At 38.9% G+C, this 22188-nt stretch overlaps 1 protein-coding gene across 1 annotated transcript in view; it reads left to right on the forward strand.

The window, feature by feature from the left end:
• LOC133653237 (neurotensin receptor type 1-like) overlaps positions 1-8254 on the forward strand; it is a 92860-nt gene extending 84606 nt beyond the window's left edge. The window contains exon 4 of the mRNA XM_062052316.1: positions 7526-8254. Coding sequence (XP_061908300.1) covers positions 7526-7784 — 259 coding nt within the window. The 3' untranslated portion in view covers positions 7785-8254. The remainder of the gene's footprint in view (positions 1-7525) is intronic.
• Positions 8255-22188: the final 13934 nt, after the last annotated feature.

Consider the following 22188-nt stretch of genomic DNA (forward strand, 5'->3'; position numbering starts at 1 on the left):
TAATCACATTTTGGTTTACGTTTTTTTTTTTACCCGTTATACTTTGTTTTTACCAACATAGAGTGTGTGCTTTTTGTGTCATAAACAGTGTTGGGTTAGTTACTGAAAACCAGTACCTAGTTACAGTTACTAGTTACTTTATTTCAAAAGTAACTCAGTTACTAACTCAGTTACTTACACCAAAAAGTAATGCGTTACTGTGAAAAGTAACTATTTAGTTACTTATATATATATATATATATATATATTTTTTTTTTTTTTTTTTTTTTTTAATTTTTTAAGGCCACGTTTAATGCCCTTTTAGCCTTCATTTCAGTACTGTTATTGCACTGGAGAATAATGCAATCTGTTGATCAACTTGACATGCATTTTCATCACTGAACTCTGCTAGGCCATGTGGTCTACGTACAACACACAAAGACAAAGATATGTTTCAAAGGGCCAATTTGTTTCAGGCCAGAACAAATTGACAAAACTATTTTAAATAGCTGCAACATAACATACATAAGTAACAAACAGCATAATAACAACATAGCTGTAAACCAAGGAAGGCACACACTACATACACAAAGCCTAACCAGGTGTTTTTTTCTCTCAAGGAATTATGAAATAAAATCATGTCTGAAGCCCAGAACACTACACATTTCCCCAGTTTTAGTTAAGAGATAAGGAAAGATTGGCCTGGCCCACTAGGCTCCCTCTTTATGTTTGTGAACTTTATAGTCTATACATTTAGAGTGATGTGATAATCAAACACTCTAGAAGTCTAGAATGAAAGAGTATATAAGAGAATTGACAGAGTGTGTGTACCTTCAGTGCTGCAATGGCTCTATCAATGCTGTCCTGGCTAGCAGTGCCTCGTTAAAATCCAGTCGCTGTTGCTTAGGAGGTGAAGTGTGTCTCTCTTTAATAGCTTCGTCGAAGCATGTTGCTTTCGTGGCTGTTTCAGCAGATTTGAATTGCTAGTATAGGATCTTTGATCCAAGACACAACTTACATTTCACTAAAATGTTCTTTGCTTTGTGGTCGACAAAAGAAAAGTAGTGAGAATATCTCCATGTTAAGAAACTCGGCTTCGGGCTTCGCCATGACGTCTTGTTAGTAAACACAGACACGCCCCCTTCCACACACACACATACACACACAAAGAGTGCGCCTCTTCTCCGTCGCCTGTTCTGCAGCGCTCCAATAAAACACACTCAGATCTTCTCAGTTTCTAGCCGATACTACATAAAAAATAACGTAAAATAACGCAATAACGCATTATGTAGTAACGGTAACTGAATTACTGAATATAAAAAATAACGCGTTAGATTACTATTTCACGCCGAAAGTACCGGCGTTACAGAAACGTGTTACTTTGTAACGCGTTAGTCCCAACACTGGTCATGAATAAAATGTAGTACAATTTTTGTTAAATAAATCAAGCATCCTTACATTTCTTGGTGCAATACAATTTTGACCAGTATTTTAAACATTTTGTAAAAATTCCTCAGTACATTTACCAAAACGTCACCATGGAGATTTGTTTTAGCTAATTGGAGAGCTAGCTTCCGCAGTTAGTGGGTGGATGACGATGACTTCGGTTTTGCATGACAAGCCGTTTTACTGCTGTGTTAAAAACAATTAAGGTATATAAATAAACATTTACAAATTATTTTGTACCGGTATATACTGTATCTGCGGTTTATAGTCTGGTGCAGCTACCACATTTTTCGGACTATAAGGCGCACTTGAAATCCTTTCATTTTCTCAAAAATTGACAGTGCGCCTTATAACCCGGTGCGCCTAAAGTACGGCATAATTCTGGTTGTGCTCACCGACCTCGAAGCAATTGTATTTGGTACATGGTGTAATGATAAGTGTGACCAGTAGATGGCAGTCACACATAAGAGATACGTGGAGACTGCAATATGATGGCAGTAAACAACATCAAAACTTTAAATGTTCCATTGAGAATATAGAACATTACACATGGCACTCAAAAATCTGTCAAAATGTTTTTAGTACGACTTCGGTAAGCTATGAAGTCGCACCGCTTGATGGATTGTCGGCGCATTAAACATACGAGTATTATTATGGTGTGCGTATAAGGACCACAAAATGGCACCTATTAGCAGACATCTTACCTGGCGTTTTGTTTCACAATATTATGCAAAACCAACTTTTCTTACCTTCTGGTACTTGCTGATGTGTATTTGGGATCTGCATATGTCCTGAAAATGTGCGCAAGTCCGCCTTTGTAGCTTCTTTTTCTCTCTATCTTTTTGTTATGGGATATTCATCCTCCGCTGTTGCCATTTCTACACTGCAAAAAATCAGTGTTCAAAAACAAGAAAAAAAAATACAAAAATGAGGGGTATTTTACTTGAACTAAGCAAAATTATCTGCCAATAGAACAAGAAATTTCGGCTTGTCAAGACTTTCCAAAACAAGTCAAATTAGCTAACCTCAATGAACCCCAAAACACCTTAAAATAAGTATATTCTCACTAATAACAAGTGTACTTTCCTTGGTAGAAAAAAAATTTGACCTTTTTGCTCAATATGTTGAAAAATGTAACCCTTTCTCACGCCACACTTGACATATTTCCCCATTCACTACTCTATATTAATTTTTTTCATGATGATACAAAACCCAAAGTAAATGCTAGTGCCATTATCTTGACATAATGATATGCGCTCGGCATCATGATTTTTTTTTTCATGCTTGAAATAAGAAATTATTTCTTTGAAAAAGTAGTTTTATATTTGTGAGTGTTGATGACCCAGCTTTGCAACAGTTGATATTCTAGTTTCAAGCATGTTTTACTCAATATAGGTCATCAAATCTCAGCAACAAGCTGTAATATCTTACTGAGATCATTTAGGACCAAAACCCTTAAAACAAGTAAAACACTAACATAAAATCTGCTTAGTGAGAAGAATTATCTTATCAGACAGAAAATAAGCAAATATCACCCTTATTTGAGATATTTAATCTTACTTACATTTCAGTTTTTGCAGTGTAATATAAAGTAGTGTAAAGTTCTTACTTATATCTGTCAGTAAACTCGCCATGAAATCGCTAAAACATACCGGTGTAGTGAGTTTACATTATTCACCCAAGGAACTTTAGTTATTAGGGAGTTACGGTCGGACGTTTTTTCACAGGACTGTTGTTATTGCACTAGTGAGCCACGGATTAGCAATGTCATCAATTTAGAAAAAAATAATAATAATATGACCCCTTTAATACGCCCTATGATCCGGTGCGCCTTTTGTATGAAATTAGACCTGAATAGACCTGCTCATCGGCAGTGCGCCTTATAATCCGGTGCGCCCTATGGTCCGTAAAAATACGGTGTATATATAAAGAGTAGTGTTGCGCGACCAGTCTTCCTCTCAGGGAATAAAACACATTGGTCACTCCCAAGTCCTTTTGGATGACATATATGTTGAGTAACCTACTCAGTGGCCTAGTGGTTAGAGTGTCCGCCCTGAGATGGGTAGGTCGTGAGTTCAAACCCCGGCCGAGTCATACCAAAGACTATAAAAATGGGACACATTGCCTCCGTGCTTGGCACTCATCATCAAGGGTTGGAATTGAAGGTTAAATCACCATCAAACATCATTGTTTTCGGTCACATTAACACAAAAGAAAAAGATGCCTCGGGCTTGGGCTGGTCCTGGCTTCAGCCTGGGCAGGTCTTGGATGACAATAGACAACCCCCTCCCGTCTCCTCCCATCGTACACAATGGAATTTTCGAAGCCTTTGCTTGGTGCAAACAAAGACAGCCTCTTGTCTGTTCATTGGGAACTCAGAACGGAAAGCTTTTTGATAATTTACATACAATTTTTCTGACACAGGGGCTTCGTCAAAACAGCTAAGGAACTGGCCAAAACAGCTCTGTGAGCCGACAAACAGGAGCCCTTAAGACAAAACAAAGAGTTTACTAGCGGACATAAGATAAAAGCAAGGAGGTCAGGAGAAAACACACTACATGGGAAAATACTAGTTCAAGTTTATTATTCTTCGGTCAATCGTCAACAAAATAAACACACAGTTGTTTATTTATTATCATTTGTACATTCATAAATTGAAAATGAAAATGTTGCAGACCGAAAGGGTTTCGGCTGAAGTTGAACACTTATTGCGCCTAACCCTATAAACAATGTCAAGCACAAAATAAACTTCCGAAAATTATTAAATGTCCTTTGTACAACATTTTATAAATACACATTATACATAACATAAACACAGTTCAATTATATACACAGTAAAGGCATGTGAAATATCCTTGTAGACGTGTTAAACCTTTGTACCAATTTATATACTATATACAAACAATTGTACTTCCATTATAATTTATTTCCCACATTTAGTATTTTAATTAACACTAATCATAGTATTAACTACTGTGTTGATTCAAGAGTGATATATTTTTTCAAGACATTAGTCTTAAAGTGTTTTTTAAATGTGTGAATAGAACTGGAACATTTTAAGGAATTATCCAAGCTGTTCCAAAGTTGAACCCCTCTGACAGAAACACATCTACTTTTTAAGCTTGTTCTTATCTTAGCTTTCTGGAAGACAGCTGAACCTCTGAGGTCATAGGGATTCTCTCTGGGTTTAAACCTCTCCTGTAGACACCCAGGCAGCATGTGGTTATGAGCTTTGTACGTCACAATAGCAGTGTTGAGGTCAACAAGATCGTGCAGTTTTAATGTTTTTAATTGAATAAACAGAGCATTGGTATGGTCATGATAATCTGCATAATTTACAATTCTAATCGCTTTCTTTTGAAGTAAGAATATAGATTTAATGTTTGTTTTGTAATTGTTACCCCAGATTTCGACACAATAATTATGATAAGGGAGTACAAAAGAATTATATAACATGATAAGAGCCTTTTGATTTACATAGTTTTTGATTTTATGTAACATAGCAATATTTTTTGCCATCTTTGTCTTAAGTATATTTATGTGCAGTTTCCAATTTAATTTATCATCTATATGGATTCCCAAAAATGTTGTTGAATACACCCTTTCTATCTCCATATCATCAATTCTTATATGACACTGTTTGTTATTTTTCCTATTTCCAAAAATTATATATTTTGTTTTATTTAGGTTGATTGATAAGTTTATTGGCATCAAACCATTGCTTTAGTATGTGGAGTTCACTCTCTACAGTCCCTAAGAGTTGGCCAAGGTCTTGCCCAGAACAGTACAGACTTGTATCATCAGCAAAGAGAATACAGTTGAGTTTTTTAAAGATTTTACAGATATCATTAATGTACAATAAAAACAATTTTGGTCCCAGTACAGAACCTTGGGGTACTCCGTGTGTTGTAATCTTTTTATCTGAATCTACATTATTCATATGCACGTACTGTTCTCTGCCACCAAGATAACTCTTCAACCAATCATGAGCAAGACCTCTAAAACCATACCTCTGCATTTTGTTTAAAAGCAATGTGTGATCGATGGTGTCAAAGGCCTTGCTCAGGTCAATGAAAACGCCAACAGCAAACTCCCTCTTATCAATTGCAGTGGTTACCTCCTCAACTAGTTCCATCACTGCCATGGAAGAGGACCTGTTTGGTCGAAAACCATATTGGTGTTCACTTAGCAAGTGATGCTTATCAGTAAAACTGTCTATTCTTGACACAAATAATTTTTCAAGGATTTTTGAAAATTGTGAGAGTATAGAAATAGGCCTATAGTTGGTGAACTGATGCTTATCTCCATGGGAATAACTTTTGCCGTTTTCATTTTCTTTGGGAAAACACCTTTTATAAAATAAATATTACATACATAAGTGAAGGGAACAGCTATAAAATCAACAATTTCCTTGATCAGAGAAAAGTCCAAGTCACAGCAGTCTGTTGACTTCTTGTTTTCCTGAGAATTTACAATTTCTGTGATTTCACTTTCATTAAAGTGAAAACTTGAAAATACTAGCTGATTTAAACATGACTATGGATGAAAAAAGAACACTTAAAGGCCTACTGAAACCCACTACTACCGACCACGCAGTCTGATAGTTTATATATCAATGATGAAATCTTAACATTGCAACACATGCCAATACGGCCGGGTTAACTTATAAAGTGACATTTTAAATTTGCCGCTAAACTTCCGGTTCGAAACGCCTCTGAGGATGACGTATGCGCGTGACGTAAACCGGCGAACACGGGTATGCCTTCCACATTGAAGCCAATACGAAAAAGCTCTGTTTTCATTTCATAATTCCACAGTATTCTGGACATCTGTGTTCGTGAATCTGTTTCAATCATGTTCATTGCATTATGGAGAAGGAAGCCGAGCAAGCAAAGAAGAAAGTTGTCGGTGCGAAATGGACGTATTTTTCGAACGTAGTCAGCCACAACAGTACACAGCCGGCGCTTCTTTGTTTACATTCCCGAAAGATGCAGTCAAGATGGAAGAACTCGGATAACAGAGACTCTAACCAGGAGGACTTTTGACTTGGATACACAGACGCCTGTAGAGAACTGGGACAACACAGACTCTTACCAGGATTACTTTGATTTGGATGACAAAGACGCAGACGTGCTACTGTGAGTATGCAGCTTTGGCTTTTTTTTGCGTATGTACGTAACTTTTTTAAAATATATAAGCTTTATGAACCTTGGGTTAGGTGAACGGTCTTTTGGGCTGAGTGATTGTGTGTGTTGATCATGTGTTTGAATTGTATTGGCGTGTTCTATGGAGCTAGGAGCTAGCAGAGGAGCTAGGAGCTAGCATAACACGTACCGTACCGTACGTGCGCGTCACGTACGTAACTTTTTAAAAATATATAAGCTTTATGAACCTTGGGTTAGGTGAACGGTCTTTTGGGCTGAGTGATTGTGTGTGTTGATCAGGTGTTTGAATTGTATTGGCGTGTTCTATGGAGCTAGGAGCTAGCAGAGGAGCTAGGAGCTAGCATAACAAACACGCAGGTGTTTTTATGCAGGATTAATTTGTGGCATATTAAATATAAGCCTGGTTGTGTTGTGGCTAATAGAGTATATATATGTCTTGTGTTTATTTACTGTTGTAGTCATTCCCAGCTGAATATCAGGTCACCCCCGGCTCTCACAGCATCTTCCCTATCTGAATAGCTTCAACTCCCCACTAGTCCTTCACTTGCACTTTACTCATCCACAAATCTTTCATCCTCGCTCAAATTAATGGGGAAATTGTCGCTTTCTCGGTCCGAATCTCTCTCACTTCATGCGGCCATCATTGTAAACAATAGGGAACTTTGCGTATATGTTCAACTGACTACGTCACGCTACTAGGGGCAAGCCTTTTTTTTATCAGATACCAAAAGTTGCAATCTTTATCGTCGTTGTTCTATACTAAATCCTTTCAGCAAAAATATGGCAATATCGCGAAATGATCAAGTATGACACATAGAATAGATCTGCTATCCCCGTTTAAATAAAAAAAAATCATTTCAGTAGGCCTTTAAACATATCTCATTCTCACAGTAGTAAGTTGTATGAAGTAAGAATGTCTCCTGTTTCATTCTCAGCAACCTGTACGACTTCTACCACTACTTCTACATGCTCACCAACGTCCTGTTCTACGTCAGCTCCGCCATCAACCCCGTCCTCTACAACCTGGTGTCGGCGCCTTTCCGCCAGGTCTTCTTCTCCACGCTGCGCTACCTGTGCCTGCCCTGCGGGCGGCGCTCCCCCGGGCGCCGTGCCCGGCCCCTCACCCGACACTCCCTCAGCAACTCCAGCAACCACACCATCTCCACCAACGTCATCAAGGAGACGGCGTACTGACGGACGTACCGCGCGGTACCTCGGGTGTACCACTTGGACTTTGTCACCGGCTTATGTGTTTGGATTGTTCGGGCGATCGTTTTTTATTCGTACGGGACGACCTGCCAAGTTACAATAGGTGTTGGGAAATTGTGTTAGATGTAAATATAAACGCAATACAATGATTTGCAAATCATTTTCAACCCATATTCAGTTGAATATGCTACAAAAACAACATATTTGATGTTCAAACTGATAAACTTTTTTTTTTTTTTAATAATCATTAACTTTAGAATTTGATGCCAGCAACACGTGACAAAGAAGTTGGGAAAGGTGGCAATAAATACTGATAAAGTTGAGGAATGCTCATCAAACACTTATTTGGAACATCCCACAGGTGAACAGGCAAATTGGGAACAGGTGGGTGCCATGATTGGGTATAAAAGTAGATTCCATGAAATGCTCAGTCATTCACAAACAAGGATGGGGCGAGGGTCACCACTTTGTCAACAAATGCGTGAGCAAATTGTTGAACAGTTTAAGAAAAACCTTTCTCAACCAGCTATTGCAAGGAATTTAGGGATTTCACCATCTACGCTCCGTAATATCATCAAAGGGTTCAGAGAATCTGGAGAAATCACTGCACGTAAGCAGCTAAGCCCGTGACCTTCCATCCCTCAGGCTGTACTGCATCAACAAGCGACATCAGTGTGTAAAGGATATCACCACATGGGCTCAGGAACACTTCAGAAACCCACTGTCAGTAACTACAGTTGGTCGCTACATCTGTAAGTGCAAGTTAAAACTCTCCTATGCAAGGCGAAAACCGTTTATCAACAACACCCAGAAACGCCGTCGGCTTCGCTGGGCCTGAGCTCATCTAAGATGGACTGATAAAAAGTGGAAAAGTGTTCTGTGGTCTGACAAGTCCACATTTCACATTTTTTTTGGAAACTGTGGACGTCGTGTCCTCCGGACTAGGGATGATGTTTGATAAGGAATTATCGAGTTCGAGCCTATTATCGAATCCTCTTATCGAACCGATTCCTTATCGATTCTCTTATCGAGTCCAGATAGGTTGTTGTATATGGAAAAAAACACACAATATTTGGTTTAACAAAAGCTCACTTTTATTATATAATAAAAAAATAAAACCTAATAAATAAATAAATATTGACTGTTACCCACCTAAAAAAATAAAATAAAATAAATAAATATTGACTGTTGTTACCCAAAATATATTAAGTGGGATTTTTCAGAGAAACAAATATATACAGTAACACAAAAACAACCTGTCTCTGTGATCACTATAGGTGTATAAATAATAATATAGTGTTAAATAAAATCAGTCCCTTGGGCACAAAACTGAAAATAAAACAGCTCTCCAAAAAGTGCACTTCTGCTGCTCTTTGACATAACTGTTTGTTATGATGCTTTGACATTTTTGCACTTTATTTCTTTATTGAAAGAAAATTCTATGAAGAGAAAAGTTCTTTGCAAATGTGGTTACAATGCTAAAAAATGAAAAGTTAAAGCTAAAAAAAGAAATACACTTTATTGAGTTAACATTATTTCTTTATAGGGAGAAAAATGTTATGAGCGAGATAATATAACAACTACACTACCCAGCATGCAACGGGAGTTACGAGCATGCGCGGTAGCCCCGAAAAGTGTTGCATGTTGCCACGCTGTGAAAGTAAACGTCAAGAACTCAGCCAACACGCCTCATCTGCATTATTTATAATTAGACAGACAACACATCTACAGTGTGATTTTGTTTTGTTTACAAGGAAAGAAAAACAAAAGTTAAAAAAGGGAGATATGTTGTATATATATGTATGTGCTGCGGTTGCTTTAAGAACGTTGCGACAGCTGCCGTAAAGGAGGTGCGTTGCTATGTTTCCGGTTGGTCGTAAAAGTGTTCGTCATGTGTTTTACCCTGCTAAAATCTCTCAGTAAAGTTATTCGATGGAGTATAGCTTTTGTTTTGAACTTTATTACACCTTGGAGCGCTTTTTCCCGTCCATTGTTTTCCTGCTTTCGCTACCTGCGCCTAATGACTGAGCTACGTGACGTCATTTATTGTGATGTCCCACGGAGCATTTCTGGTCGGGACGGGATTCGAATAAAGAATCAACTCTTTTCCTTTACTATAGTGGTCTCGATAACGGGTACCGGTTCTCAAAAAGGGATTCGAGTCCGAGGACTCGGTTCTTTTCTTATCAAACAACCGGGAAAACCGGTTTCGAGTATCATCCCTACTCCGGACCAAAGAGGAAAAGAACCATCCGGATTGTTCTAGGCGCAAATTGTAAAAGGCAGCATGTGTGATGGTATGGGGGTGTATTAGTGCCCAAGACATGGGTAACTTACACATCTGTGAAGGCGCCATTAATGCTGAAAGGTACATACAGGTTTTGGAGCAACATATGTTGCCATCCAAGCAACGTTACCATGGACGCCCCTGCTTATTTCAGCAAGACAATGCCAAGCCACGTGTTACAACAGCGTGGCTTCATAGTAAAAGAGTGCGGGTACTAGACTGGCCTGCCTGTAGTCCAGACCTGTCTCCCATTGAAAATGTGTGGTGCATTATGAAGCCTAAAATAGCACAACGGAGACCCCCGGACTGTTGACCAACTTAAGCTGTACATCAAGCAAGAATGGGAAAGAATTCCACCTGAAAAGCTTCAAAAATGTGTCTCCTCAGTTCCCAAACGTTTACTGAGTGTTGTTAAAAGGAAAGGCCATGTAACACAGTGGTAAAAATGCCCCTGTGACAACTTTTTTGCAATGTGTTGCTGCCATTAAATTCTAACATAATGATTATTTGCAGAAAAATAAATTACGTTTATAGGAAAATTCTTACCTTTATCACGCTAGCCAGTCCTTCCGCTGACACCATGCTAGCTTCGTATCGTAGCAAGCTATATATACTGCTAACTTTTCTTGTCGAGTCTCACTCTTGTCATGTTCTGAAACTTGGCGGCACTGTAGTTAGCATGTGTACATGGACATAATTAACCAAACTAAAAGCCTAAAGTTAAGTAAAAATACTTTGTATAAAAACGTCAATGGGAACATTCTTACCTTTATCACGCTAGCCAGTCCTTCCGCTAACACCATGCTAGCTTTCAACTATGCGTGCTCGCTTTGTATCGTAGCTAGCTATATATACTGCTAACTTTTCTCGGTGAGGGTCCAGACATAAACGTAACAGATGATGGTGCGTTTCGTACATTAAAGATGCAATCCAACATAGCTCAATATATATATATATATATATATATATATATATATATATATATATATATATATATATATATATATATATATATATATATATATATATATTTTTTTTTTTTTTTTAATTTTAATTTTAATTTTTTTAGCCTGAATATAAGGAAGATGCAAGTTATAGAAGCTGCGTGCGAACAGCTTTAGTGAAACACCGAGCATCATGTAGCAGTATTGCAAAGTGCTAAACAAGAAATACAAACTACGAACACGATAAAACAATCACTTACTGTACACTGTCTGCTCTCACTGGGATGCGGACAGATGGGATGTTTATATATGTAATGTAGTAACAGGTACATTCGTAATAACATGTAATATTTACGTTTAGTTTTTTTGTTCTTATTTTAATCATGTGGCGGCGTATTAAATTCACAGATACATCACAACGTTCGCTTTCCCCTTCAGCAACAACACTGACTACTAATCATGGCAGACCTGGTAAGGGACCACAATGATCAGTACGGGTCATAACCTTATGTTTTTGAGCCTGAATATAAGGAAGATGCAAGTTATAGAAGCTGCGTGCGAACAGATCCAACTTTAGTGAAAACACCGAGCATCACGTAGCAGTATAGCTAAGTGCTAAACAAAAAATACAAGCTACGAACACAATAAAACAAATCACTTACTGTACACTGTCTGCTCTCACCGGGATGTTTATATATGTAATGTAGTAACAGGTACATTCGTAATAACATGTAATATTTACGTTTTGGATTTTTTTTGTGCTTATTTTAATCATGTGGCGGCGTATTAAATTCACAGATACATCACAACGTTCGCTTTTCCCATCAGCAACAACACTGACTACTAATCATGGCAGACCTGGTGAGGGACTACAATGATCACTCCGGGACAGAACCTTATATTTTTGAGCCTGAATATAAGGAAGATGCAAGTTATAGAAGTGTGTTAACAGATCCAGCTTTAGTGGAACACCGAGCATCGTGTAGCAGTATAGCTAAGTGCTAAACAAAAAATACAAACTACGAACACAATAAAACAAATCACTTACTGTACACTGTCTGCTCTCACCGGGATGTTTATATATGTAATGTAGTAACAGGTACATTCGTAATAACATGTAATATTTACGTTTTGGATTTTTTTTGTGCTTATTTTAATCATGTGGCGGCGTATTAAATTCACACATACATCACAACGTTCGCTTTCCCCATCAGCAACAACACTGACTACTAATCATGGCAGACCTGGTGAGGGACTACAATAATCACTCCGGGTCATAACTTTATGTTTTTGAGCCTGAATATAAGGAAGATGCAAGTTATAGAAGTGTGTTAACAGATCCAGCTTTAGTGGAACACTGAGCATCATGTAGCAGTATTGCTAAGTGCTAAACAAAAAATACAAACTACAAACACAATAAAACAAATCACTTACTGTACACTGTCTGCTCTCACCGGGATGTTTATATATGTAATGTAGTAACAGGTACATTCGTAATAACATGTAATATTTACGTTTTGGATTTTTTTTGCGCTTATTTTAATCATGTGGCGGCGTATTAAATTCACAGATACATCACAACGTTCGCTTTCCCCTTCAGCAACAACACCGACTACTAATCATGGCAGACCTGGTGAGGGACTGCAATGATCACTACGGGACAGAACCTTATGTTTTTGAGCCTGAATATAAGGAAGATGCAAGTTATAGAAGCTGCGTGCGAACAGATCCAGCTTTAGTGAAAACACCGAGCATCATGTAGCAGTATTGCTAAGTGCTAAACAAGAAATACAAACTACGAACAAATATACGAAAAATAAAACATGCACTTACTGTACACTGTCTGCTCTCACAGGGAGGCCGACTGATGGGATGTTTATATATTTCGGACCAACTTCTTAGTTTATGGCCACATATTTGAACTATACAAGTGAGAGGCATGATTTATAATCTAGAATGACCTTTTACCAACGGCAGCTGACTGGCTAAATATGTCAATGTAGCAGCATAAGCTAGTTAGCTCTCTGTGCTCTCGTCCGCATTAGCGCTTATGACAACAATATTGCTAATAGTTGGTTACTATTTGGGTCATTGTTGGCATTTCATTTTTTTTTAGAGGGCTTTATGGGCCTAATATATTACTACTATGAGCTGCACTGTTAGCCACCTCTTACTTGCTCTATTTTACAACTTAGAATGCATTAAAAAAAATTATATCTGTTCTTGTCTTGCATTGGAATTGTGTACATGATAGACACAAATACCAAAATAAAGTGCAGTTCCCCTATAACTATGGCATAAAGGTCATCTTTAGGCTGCAGTGTTAAACATTTATATATATATATATATATATATATATATATATATATATATATATATATATATATATATATATATATATATATATATATATATATATATATATATATATATATGTGTGTAAATATAATACATATAATATAAAAGGCCACAAGGGAAGCAAAGAAGATGCACAATGAATGTAGTAAATAATGTGTTTGAGACATGCTGTCATGTGGAAGTATTGTTGGGTCTTTGATCCGGTCCTGACTATTTGTGAATACGTGTCATTTCTGTCTGAAGTGCAACAATATAATCGTGTTGTGTCCGTCAAATGATGTTTGTTTCATGTTTCTGCAGTAAGCACCGGCTGCAAATTCACAGTGATTATATATGTTGTCTTCCCCTCTGTATGAAAACATCATCAGAAAAAAAGATCACTGGTACCATTGTTGTTAAGTGTTCTAGAATAAACCACGTGGATGATTGTATATTGATACAGTACATGCATAAACATCTATTGGAGTGTTGGTTTGTTGAACCTCCGTTTGAAAGCCACTGTCCATCAGGGAATGTTTTTTCCCCCGATAGGAAACAATAAAAATTAAAGCTGCAAGCAGCGTTGGTCGGGTCCGCATTTTGGCAGGTGCTAGTCCTAATTAGATCGCAATTTCCGCCAGTCCTGATGTGTGTAAAAAGTTTGGTGAGTTTTGAAGTATTTTAAGGCGGTCAAATTACAGCTCAAAGAGGCAAAAATGAGTGTTTTTATGAAACTTTTGTTTTGAAGGGGTGATTGCCAACTTCCTGTTGATTTTTGCTGAAGGATGTCAGTGTATGAAATCTAGCTCTAAGTCAGACCTACATAGAGGTATTTGTTGCCTGTCTCTACGATATTCGTACTGGGAGTTAGAGGAAGTTGTGTCTGTGTTTTTTTCCTAGGTGCTGCGGCACAGTGGTTCTTTTCTTTGAAGGCTCGTAAAATCAAAACGGTAGCACGAATCAAAACGCCGTCGTCAACTTTTAATCAGAAGGGTTCAATCTCTCTCCTGTAGTAGTTTGAAGCCGAAACGACAAACGCGCTCAGAGTAGATAATGTAAAGTGAAGTGAAGTGAATTATATTTCTATAGCGCTTTTCTCTAGTGACTCAAAGCGCTTTCACATAGTGAAACCCAATATCTAAGTTACATTTAAACCAGTGTGGGTGGCACTGGGAGCAGGTGGGTAAAGTGTTTTTGCCCAAGGACACAACGGCAGTGACTAGGATGGCGGAAGCGGGGATCGAACCTGGAACCCTCAAGTTGCTGGCACGGCCACTCTACCAACCGAGCTATACCGCCCCAATGTATAATGTTTGGTGACCGTTTTGTACAAAAATGTAGTTTTGAAGGGGTGATATCAAACTTCCTGTTGATTTTTGCTGAAGGATGTCAATCTATGAAATGTAGGTTTAGGTGAGACCTACATAGAGGTATTTGTTTCATGTCTCTAAGACGTTCCTACCGGAAGTTACAAGCAGTTTTGTCTGAGTTTTCCTATGAGGAGCAGTTTTGTCTCTGTTTTATTCAAAAATTGCGCTAGAGCGCAATTTTGAGTTTTGGGGTTCGGGTTTTTTTTTAGATCGCAATTTCCACTAATCCAGATGTGTGTGAAAAGTTTGGTGAGTTTTGAAGTATGTTAAGAGGGTCAAATTACAGCAGAAAGACGCAAAAATGAGTGTTTTTAGGCATTTTTTGTCTTGAAGGGGAAATTGCCAACTTCCTGTTGGTTTTTGCCCGAGGATGTGTCATTATGAATTGTAGGTCTAAGTGAGACCTACATACAGATTTTTGTTTCATGTCTCTACGACCTTCCTAGTGGGAGTTACAGGCAGTTTGTTTCTGATTTTTCCTAGGGGGCGCTAGAGCGCAATTTTGATTTTTGGGTTGTTTTTTTTTTATTATATGGCAATTTTTGCAGGTCCTGATGTGTGTGTCAAATTTGGTGAGTTTTGAAGCATGTTAAGTGAGTCAAATTGCAGCTCGAAGAGGCGGCCGGTATAATAATAATAATAAAACCTTACAATTTCAATAGTGTCCTTTGTCCCTGAACAAAGGACTCCCTGTGGGAGTCCTTTATACAGGGTACTTGCGGACCCTAAAAAACCTTACAATTTCAATAGTGTCCTTTGTCCCTGTACAAAGGACTCCCTGTGGGAGTCTTTTATACAGGGTACATGCGGACCCTAAAAAACCTTACAATTTCAATAGTGTCCTTTGTCCCTGTACAAAGGACTCCCTGTGGGAGTCTTTTATACAGGGTACATGCGGACCCTAAAAAACCTTACAATTTCAATAGTGTCCTTTGTCCCTGTACAAAGGACTCCCTGTGGGAGTCTTTTATACAGGGTACATGCGGACCCTAAAAAACCTTACAATTTCAATAGTGTCCTTTGTCCCTGTACAAAGGACTCCCTGTGGGAGTCCTTTATACAGGGTACATGCGGACCCTAAAAAACCTTACAATTTCAATAGTGACCTTTGTCCCTGTGCAAAGGACTCCCTGTGGGAGTCCTTTATACAGGTGACGACCATCAGCCGCCTCAACGCACTGTCAACACCGTGTATGGTGGGGGTGGTGTTCTGCTGACCTCGACTGCGGATGTTGTGGATCGGTGGAGGGAATACTTCAAAGAACTCCTCTTAATGGGGAATCTGTGGTGGGCTTTCCTATTTCTGGGGCTGAGGTTGCCAAGGTAGTTAAAAAGCTCCTTGGTAGCAAGGCTCCGGGGGTGGATGAGATCCGCCCAGAGATCCCTAAAGGCTCTGGATGCTGTGGGGCTGTCTTGGTTGACAAGACTCTGCAACATTGCGTGGACATCGGGGGAGGTACCTCTGGATTGGCAGACCGGGGTGGTGGTTCCTCTTTTTAAGAAGGTGAACCGGAGGGTGTCTTTCAACTATCGTGGGATAACAGTCCTAAGACTTCCCGGTAAGGTCTATTCAGGTGTACTGGAGAGGAGGTTACCCCGGATAGTCGAATCTCGGATTCAGGAGGAACAGTGTGGTTTTCGTCTTGGTCGTGGAACTGTGGACCAGCTCTATACTCTCGGCAGGGTCCTTGAGGGTGCATGGGAGTTTGCCCATGTGCTTTGTGGACTTGCAGAAGGCATTCGACCGTGTCCCTCGGAAAGTCCTGTGGGGAGTACTCAGAGAGTATGGGGTATCCGACTGTCTGATTGTGGCGGTCCGCTCCTTGTATGATCAGCGTCAGAGCTTGGTCCGCATTGCCAGTAAGTCGGACCCGTTTCCAGTGAGGGTTGGACTCCGCCAAGGCTGCCCTTTGTCACCGATTCTGTTCATAACTTTTATGGACAGAATTTCTAGGCGCAGTCAAGGCGTTGTGGGGATCTGGTTTGGTGGCTGCCGGATTAGGTCTCTGCTTTTTGCAGATGATGTGGTCTTGATGGCTTCATCTGGCCAGGATCTTCAGCTCTCCCTGGATCTGTTCGCAGCAGAGTGTGAAGCGGAGGAGACCCTGCCCCATGTGGAGGAGTTCAAGTACCTCGGAGTCTTGTTCACGAGTGAGGGAAGAGTGGATCGTGAGATCGACAGGTGGATCGGTGCGGCGTCTTCAGTAATGCGGACGCTGTATCGATCCGTTGTGGTGAAGAAGGAGCTGAGCCGGAAGGCTAAGCTCTCAATTTACCGGTCAATCTACGTTCCCATCCTCACCTATGGTCATGAGCTTTGGGTTATGACCGAAAGGACAAGATCACGGGTACAAGCGATCTAAATGAGTTTCCCCCGCCAGGTGGCGTGGCTCTCCCTTAGAGATAGGGTGAGAAACTCCGTCATCCGGGAGGAGCTCAGAGTAAAGCCGCTGCTCCTCCACATCGAGAGAAGCCAGATGAGGTGGTTCGGGCATTTGGTCAGGATGCCACCCGGACGCCTCCCTAAGGAGGTGTTTAGGGCACGTCCGACCGGTAAGAGACCACGGGGAAGACCCAGGACACATTGGGAAGACTATGTCTCCTGGCTGGCATGGGAATGCCTCGGGATCCCCCCCAGAGGATATGGAGGAAGTGGCAGAGAAGAGGGAGTCTGGACTTCCCTACTTAGGCTGCTTCCCCCGTGACCCGACCTCGGATAAGCGGAAGAAGATGGATGGATAAAGGCGAGGGTAATACTGCAAGGGTAACAATAAATGATCTAATGTTGAAAAGCAAGCTATCATGGTTCCTATTCATACCACTATAAATCGATTAATAATTTTCAAAAATGTACAAAAAAATGATTGATTGATATATATATATATATATATATATATATATATATATATATATATATATATATATATATATATATATATATATATATATATATATATATATATATATCATTTTTTTGTACATTTTTGAAAATTATTAATATATAAATGTCCCTGCTTCCTCCTCACATGGCCAGCTGTGTTTGATGTCATTTAATAAACACCAAAATAAAAAGGACACGAGTCGTTGTTTCTGGCGCTGTTTCGCACTCAGCAGCGGGGCGTCCGCGGTTTGACGGTGGAGAACATTGGCTGAGACATGGACAAACACACGATTAGCGCGAGGCGCTGACCTTTCCCCACGTACGCTCCGCACTCGACAGCTGATAGCCGCGGTCTTTAGGGCGCAAATGTCATACTGGATGGTCCTTGAATGCATCCATGTGTTAAATGACAATACCCCAACTGGAGGCTAATCCAGTTATGTTCCCAAACAACTAAGCACGAAATGAATATGCTAGTCTTTTTTTTCTTTTTCTTTTTTTTTTTAAATACGACAACCAGACCAGCAACACAAGCATGTGAGCTACATGCTAGCAGTACATTTTAACATCATACGAAGTATGCAACACTACTATACAAAAATAGCTATAAAAAAAAAAGTAGCACTTTAATGTTAGCATGCTCACATGCTAACGTAAACATGCATGTTTCAAATACCAAGTAATGTGACTGTAAGGTGTATGGCTGCGGAGTTAGACAAAAAAAGTGCAAAATTTGACAAAAAAAAAAAAAAAAGTTAGCATTTTTATGTTAGCGTGCTAGCATGCTTACATTAGCACGCTAACAGTTAGCATGTGTCACATTTCAAGGTGTATGACTCTAAGGTGAATGGCTGCAGAATTAGACAAGAAAGCGCAAAATTTGAAAAAAAAAATTAGCATTTTGATGTTAGCGTGCTAACATGCTTACATTAGCACGCTAACAGTTAACATGTGTCACATTTCAAGGTATATGACTCTAAGGTGAATGGCTGCGGAATTACACAAAAAAGCGTAAAATTTGCACACAAAAAAAGTTAGCACTTTGATGTTAGCATGCTCACATGCTAACGTAAACATGCATACAGTTAGCATGTTTCAAATACCAAGTAATGTGACTGTAAGGTGTATGGCTGCGGAGTTAGACAAAAAAAGTGCAAAATTTGAAAAAAAAAAAAAAAAAAGTTAGCATTTTTATGTTAGCGTGCTAGCATGCTTACATTAGCACGCTAACAGTTAGCATGTGTCACATTTCAAGGTGTATGACTCTAAGGTGAATGGCTGCAGAATTAGACAAAAAAAGCGCAAAATTTGAAGAAAAAAAAAGTTAGCATTTTGATGTTAGCGTGCTAACATGCTTACATTAGCATGCTAACAGTTAACATGTGTCACATTTCAAGGTATATGACTCTAAGGTGAATGGCAGCGGAATAAGACAAAGAAGCGTAAAATTTGCACACAAAAAAAGTTAGCACTTTTAAGTTAGCATGTTCGCATGCTAACGTAAACATACATACAGTTAGCATGTTTTCAAATACCAAGTAATACGACTGTAAGGTGGCTGCGGAATTAGACAAAAAAGCGCAAAATTTGAAGGAAAAAAAAGCTAGCATTTTGATGTTAGCGTGCTAACATGCTTACATTAGCACGCTAACAGTTAACGTGTCACATTTCAAGGTATATGACTCTAAGGTGAATGGCAGCGGAATAAGACAAAGAAGCGTAAAATTTGCACACAAAAAAAGTTAGCACTTTTAAGTTAGCATGTTCGCATGCTAACGTAAACATACATACAGTTAGCATGTTTTCAAATACCAAGTAATATGACTGCAAGGTGGCTGCGGAATTAGACAAAAAAGCGCAAAATTTGAAAAAAATACAAAAAGTTTGCATTTAGATGTTAGCGTGCTAGCATGCTTATATTAGCACGCTAACAGTAAACATGTGTCACATTTCAAGGTATATGACTCTAAGGTGAATGGCTGCGGAATAAGACAAAGAAGCGTAAAATTTGCACACACAAAAAGTTAGCACTTTTATGTTAGCATGCTCGAATGCTAACGTAAACATGCATACAGTTAGCATGTTTTCAAATACCAAGTAATATGCGGAATTAGACAAAAAAGCACAAAATTTGGAAGAAAAAAAAAGTTAGCATTTTGATGTTAGCGTGCTAGCATGCTTACATGAGCACGCTAACCGTTAACGTGTCACATTTCAAGGTGTATGACTCTAAGGTGAATGGCTGCGGAATTAAACAAAAAAGCGTAAAATTTGCACCAAAAAAAATTTGCACTTTGATGTTAGCATTCTCGCATGCTAACGTAAACATGCATACAGTTAGCATGTTTTCAAATACCAAGTAATATGACTGTAAGGTGGCTGCGGAATTAGACAAAAAAGCGCAAAATTTGAAAAAAATACAAAAAGTTAGCATTTTGATGTTAGCGTGCTAGCATGCTTACATTAGCACGCTAACAGTTAAGAAGTGTCACATTTCAAGCTGTATGACTCTAAGGTGAATGGCTGCGGAATTAGACAAAAAAGCGCAAAATTTGAAAAAAAAAAAGTTAGCATTTTGATGTTAGCGTGCTAGCATGCTTACATTAGCACGCTAACCGTTAACGTGTCACATTTCAAGGTGTATGACTCTAAGGTGAATGGCTGCGGAATTACACAAAAAAGCGTAAAATTTGCACACAAAAAAGTTAGCACTTTGATGTTAGCATGCTCGCATGCTAACGTAAACATGCATACAGTTAGCATGTTTTCAAATACCAAGTAATATGACTGTAAGGTGGCTGCGGAATTAGACAAAAAAAGCGCAAAGTTTGAAAAAAAAAAAAAGTTAGCATTTTGATGCTAGCATGCTTACATTAGCACGCTAACAGTTAACATGTGTCACATTTGAAGGTGTATGACTCTAAGGTGAATGGCTGCAGAATTAGTCAAAAAAGCGTAAAATTGGCACACAAAAAAAGTTAGTTGATGTTACCGTTTTTGAAACTTTCAACATCATACTAAGTAAGCAAAACTACCATAGCTATACGAGATACATGCTAACATTACGTTTTAACGTCAGGCTAGGTTAACAATACAAGCATAGCAATGTGAGCTACATGCTAACATTACATTTTAACATCATGCTAAGTTAGCGACACTACCGTATAGCTTTATGAGATTCATGCTAACATTACATTTTAACATCATGCTAAGCGAGGAACACTACCACAGCTATACGAGATAAATGCTAACATTACATTTCAACATCAGGTTAGGTTAACAATACAAGTATAGCTATATGAGCTACATGCTAACATTACACTTTAACATCTTGCTAAGTAAACAACACTACCATAGCTATAAGAGATACATGCTAACATTACATTTTACAAAATCCTAGGTCGGCAATGCCAGCATAGCTATGTGAGCTACATGCTAACATTACATTTTGACATAATTCTAGGTCGGCAACGCTAGCATAGCTATGTGAGCTACATGCTAACATTACATTTTTACATAATTCTAGGTCGGCAACGCTAGCATAGCTATGTGAGCTACATGCTAACATTACATTTTGACATAATTCTAGGTCGGCAACACTAACATAGCTATGTGAGCTACATGCTAGCAATACATTTTAACATAATTCTAGGTCGGCAACACTAGCATAGCTATGTGAGCTACATGCTAACATTACATTTTGACATAATTCTAGGTTGGCAACACTAACATAGCTATGTGAGCTACATGCTAACATTACATTTTAACATAATTCTAGGTCGGCAACACTAGCATAGCTATGTGAGCTACATGCTAACAATACATTTTAACATAATTCTAGGTCGGCAACGCTAGCAAAGCTATGTGAGCTATATGCTAACATTACATTTTAACATAATTCTAGGTCGGCAACACTAACATAGCTATGTGAGCTACATCCTAACATTACATTTTGACATAATTCTAGGTCGGCAACACTAACATAGCTATGTGAGCTACATACTAAAATTACATTTTGACATATTTCTAGGTTGGCAACACCAGCATAGCTATGTGAGCTACGTGCTAACAATACATTTTGACATAATTCTAGGTCGGCAGCACTAGCATAGCTATGTGAGCTACATGCTAACATTACATTTTAACATAATTCTAGGTCGGCAGCACTAGCATAGCTATGTGAGCTACATGCTAACATTACATTTTAACATAATTCTAGGTCGGCAGCACTAGCATAGCTATGTGAGCTACATGGTAACATTACTTGTTGGTGTAGACATAATAGTAAAAAATACCAAATGTAGATTCTCTCTGATTGTTGTGGATGACTTTTACGCGGGGGGGGGACATTTGACTGCAAATTGCATTTTTCCAACCTCCACCTGTCTGCCTACAAATCCTCAGCATCCCTGGCTTCCCTCCATAATGAAAAAGGAGACAATACTCAAGAAGCAACTTTGAATTGTTGCCCACAGGAGCTCCCACTTACCATGTTTCCTCACATCTACCAGCACCACCTGCTCCTGCTGTACTCATCACTAATTTGTCGGTGAAAACGTTGCCGGCTTAC

The sequence above is a fragment of the Entelurus aequoreus genome, linkage group LG07 (assembly GCF_033978785.1).
Source record: "Entelurus aequoreus isolate RoL-2023_Sb linkage group LG07, RoL_Eaeq_v1.1, whole genome shotgun sequence".
In the NCBI taxonomy this organism is placed as follows: domain Eukaryota; kingdom Metazoa; phylum Chordata; class Actinopteri; order Syngnathiformes; family Syngnathidae; genus Entelurus; species Entelurus aequoreus.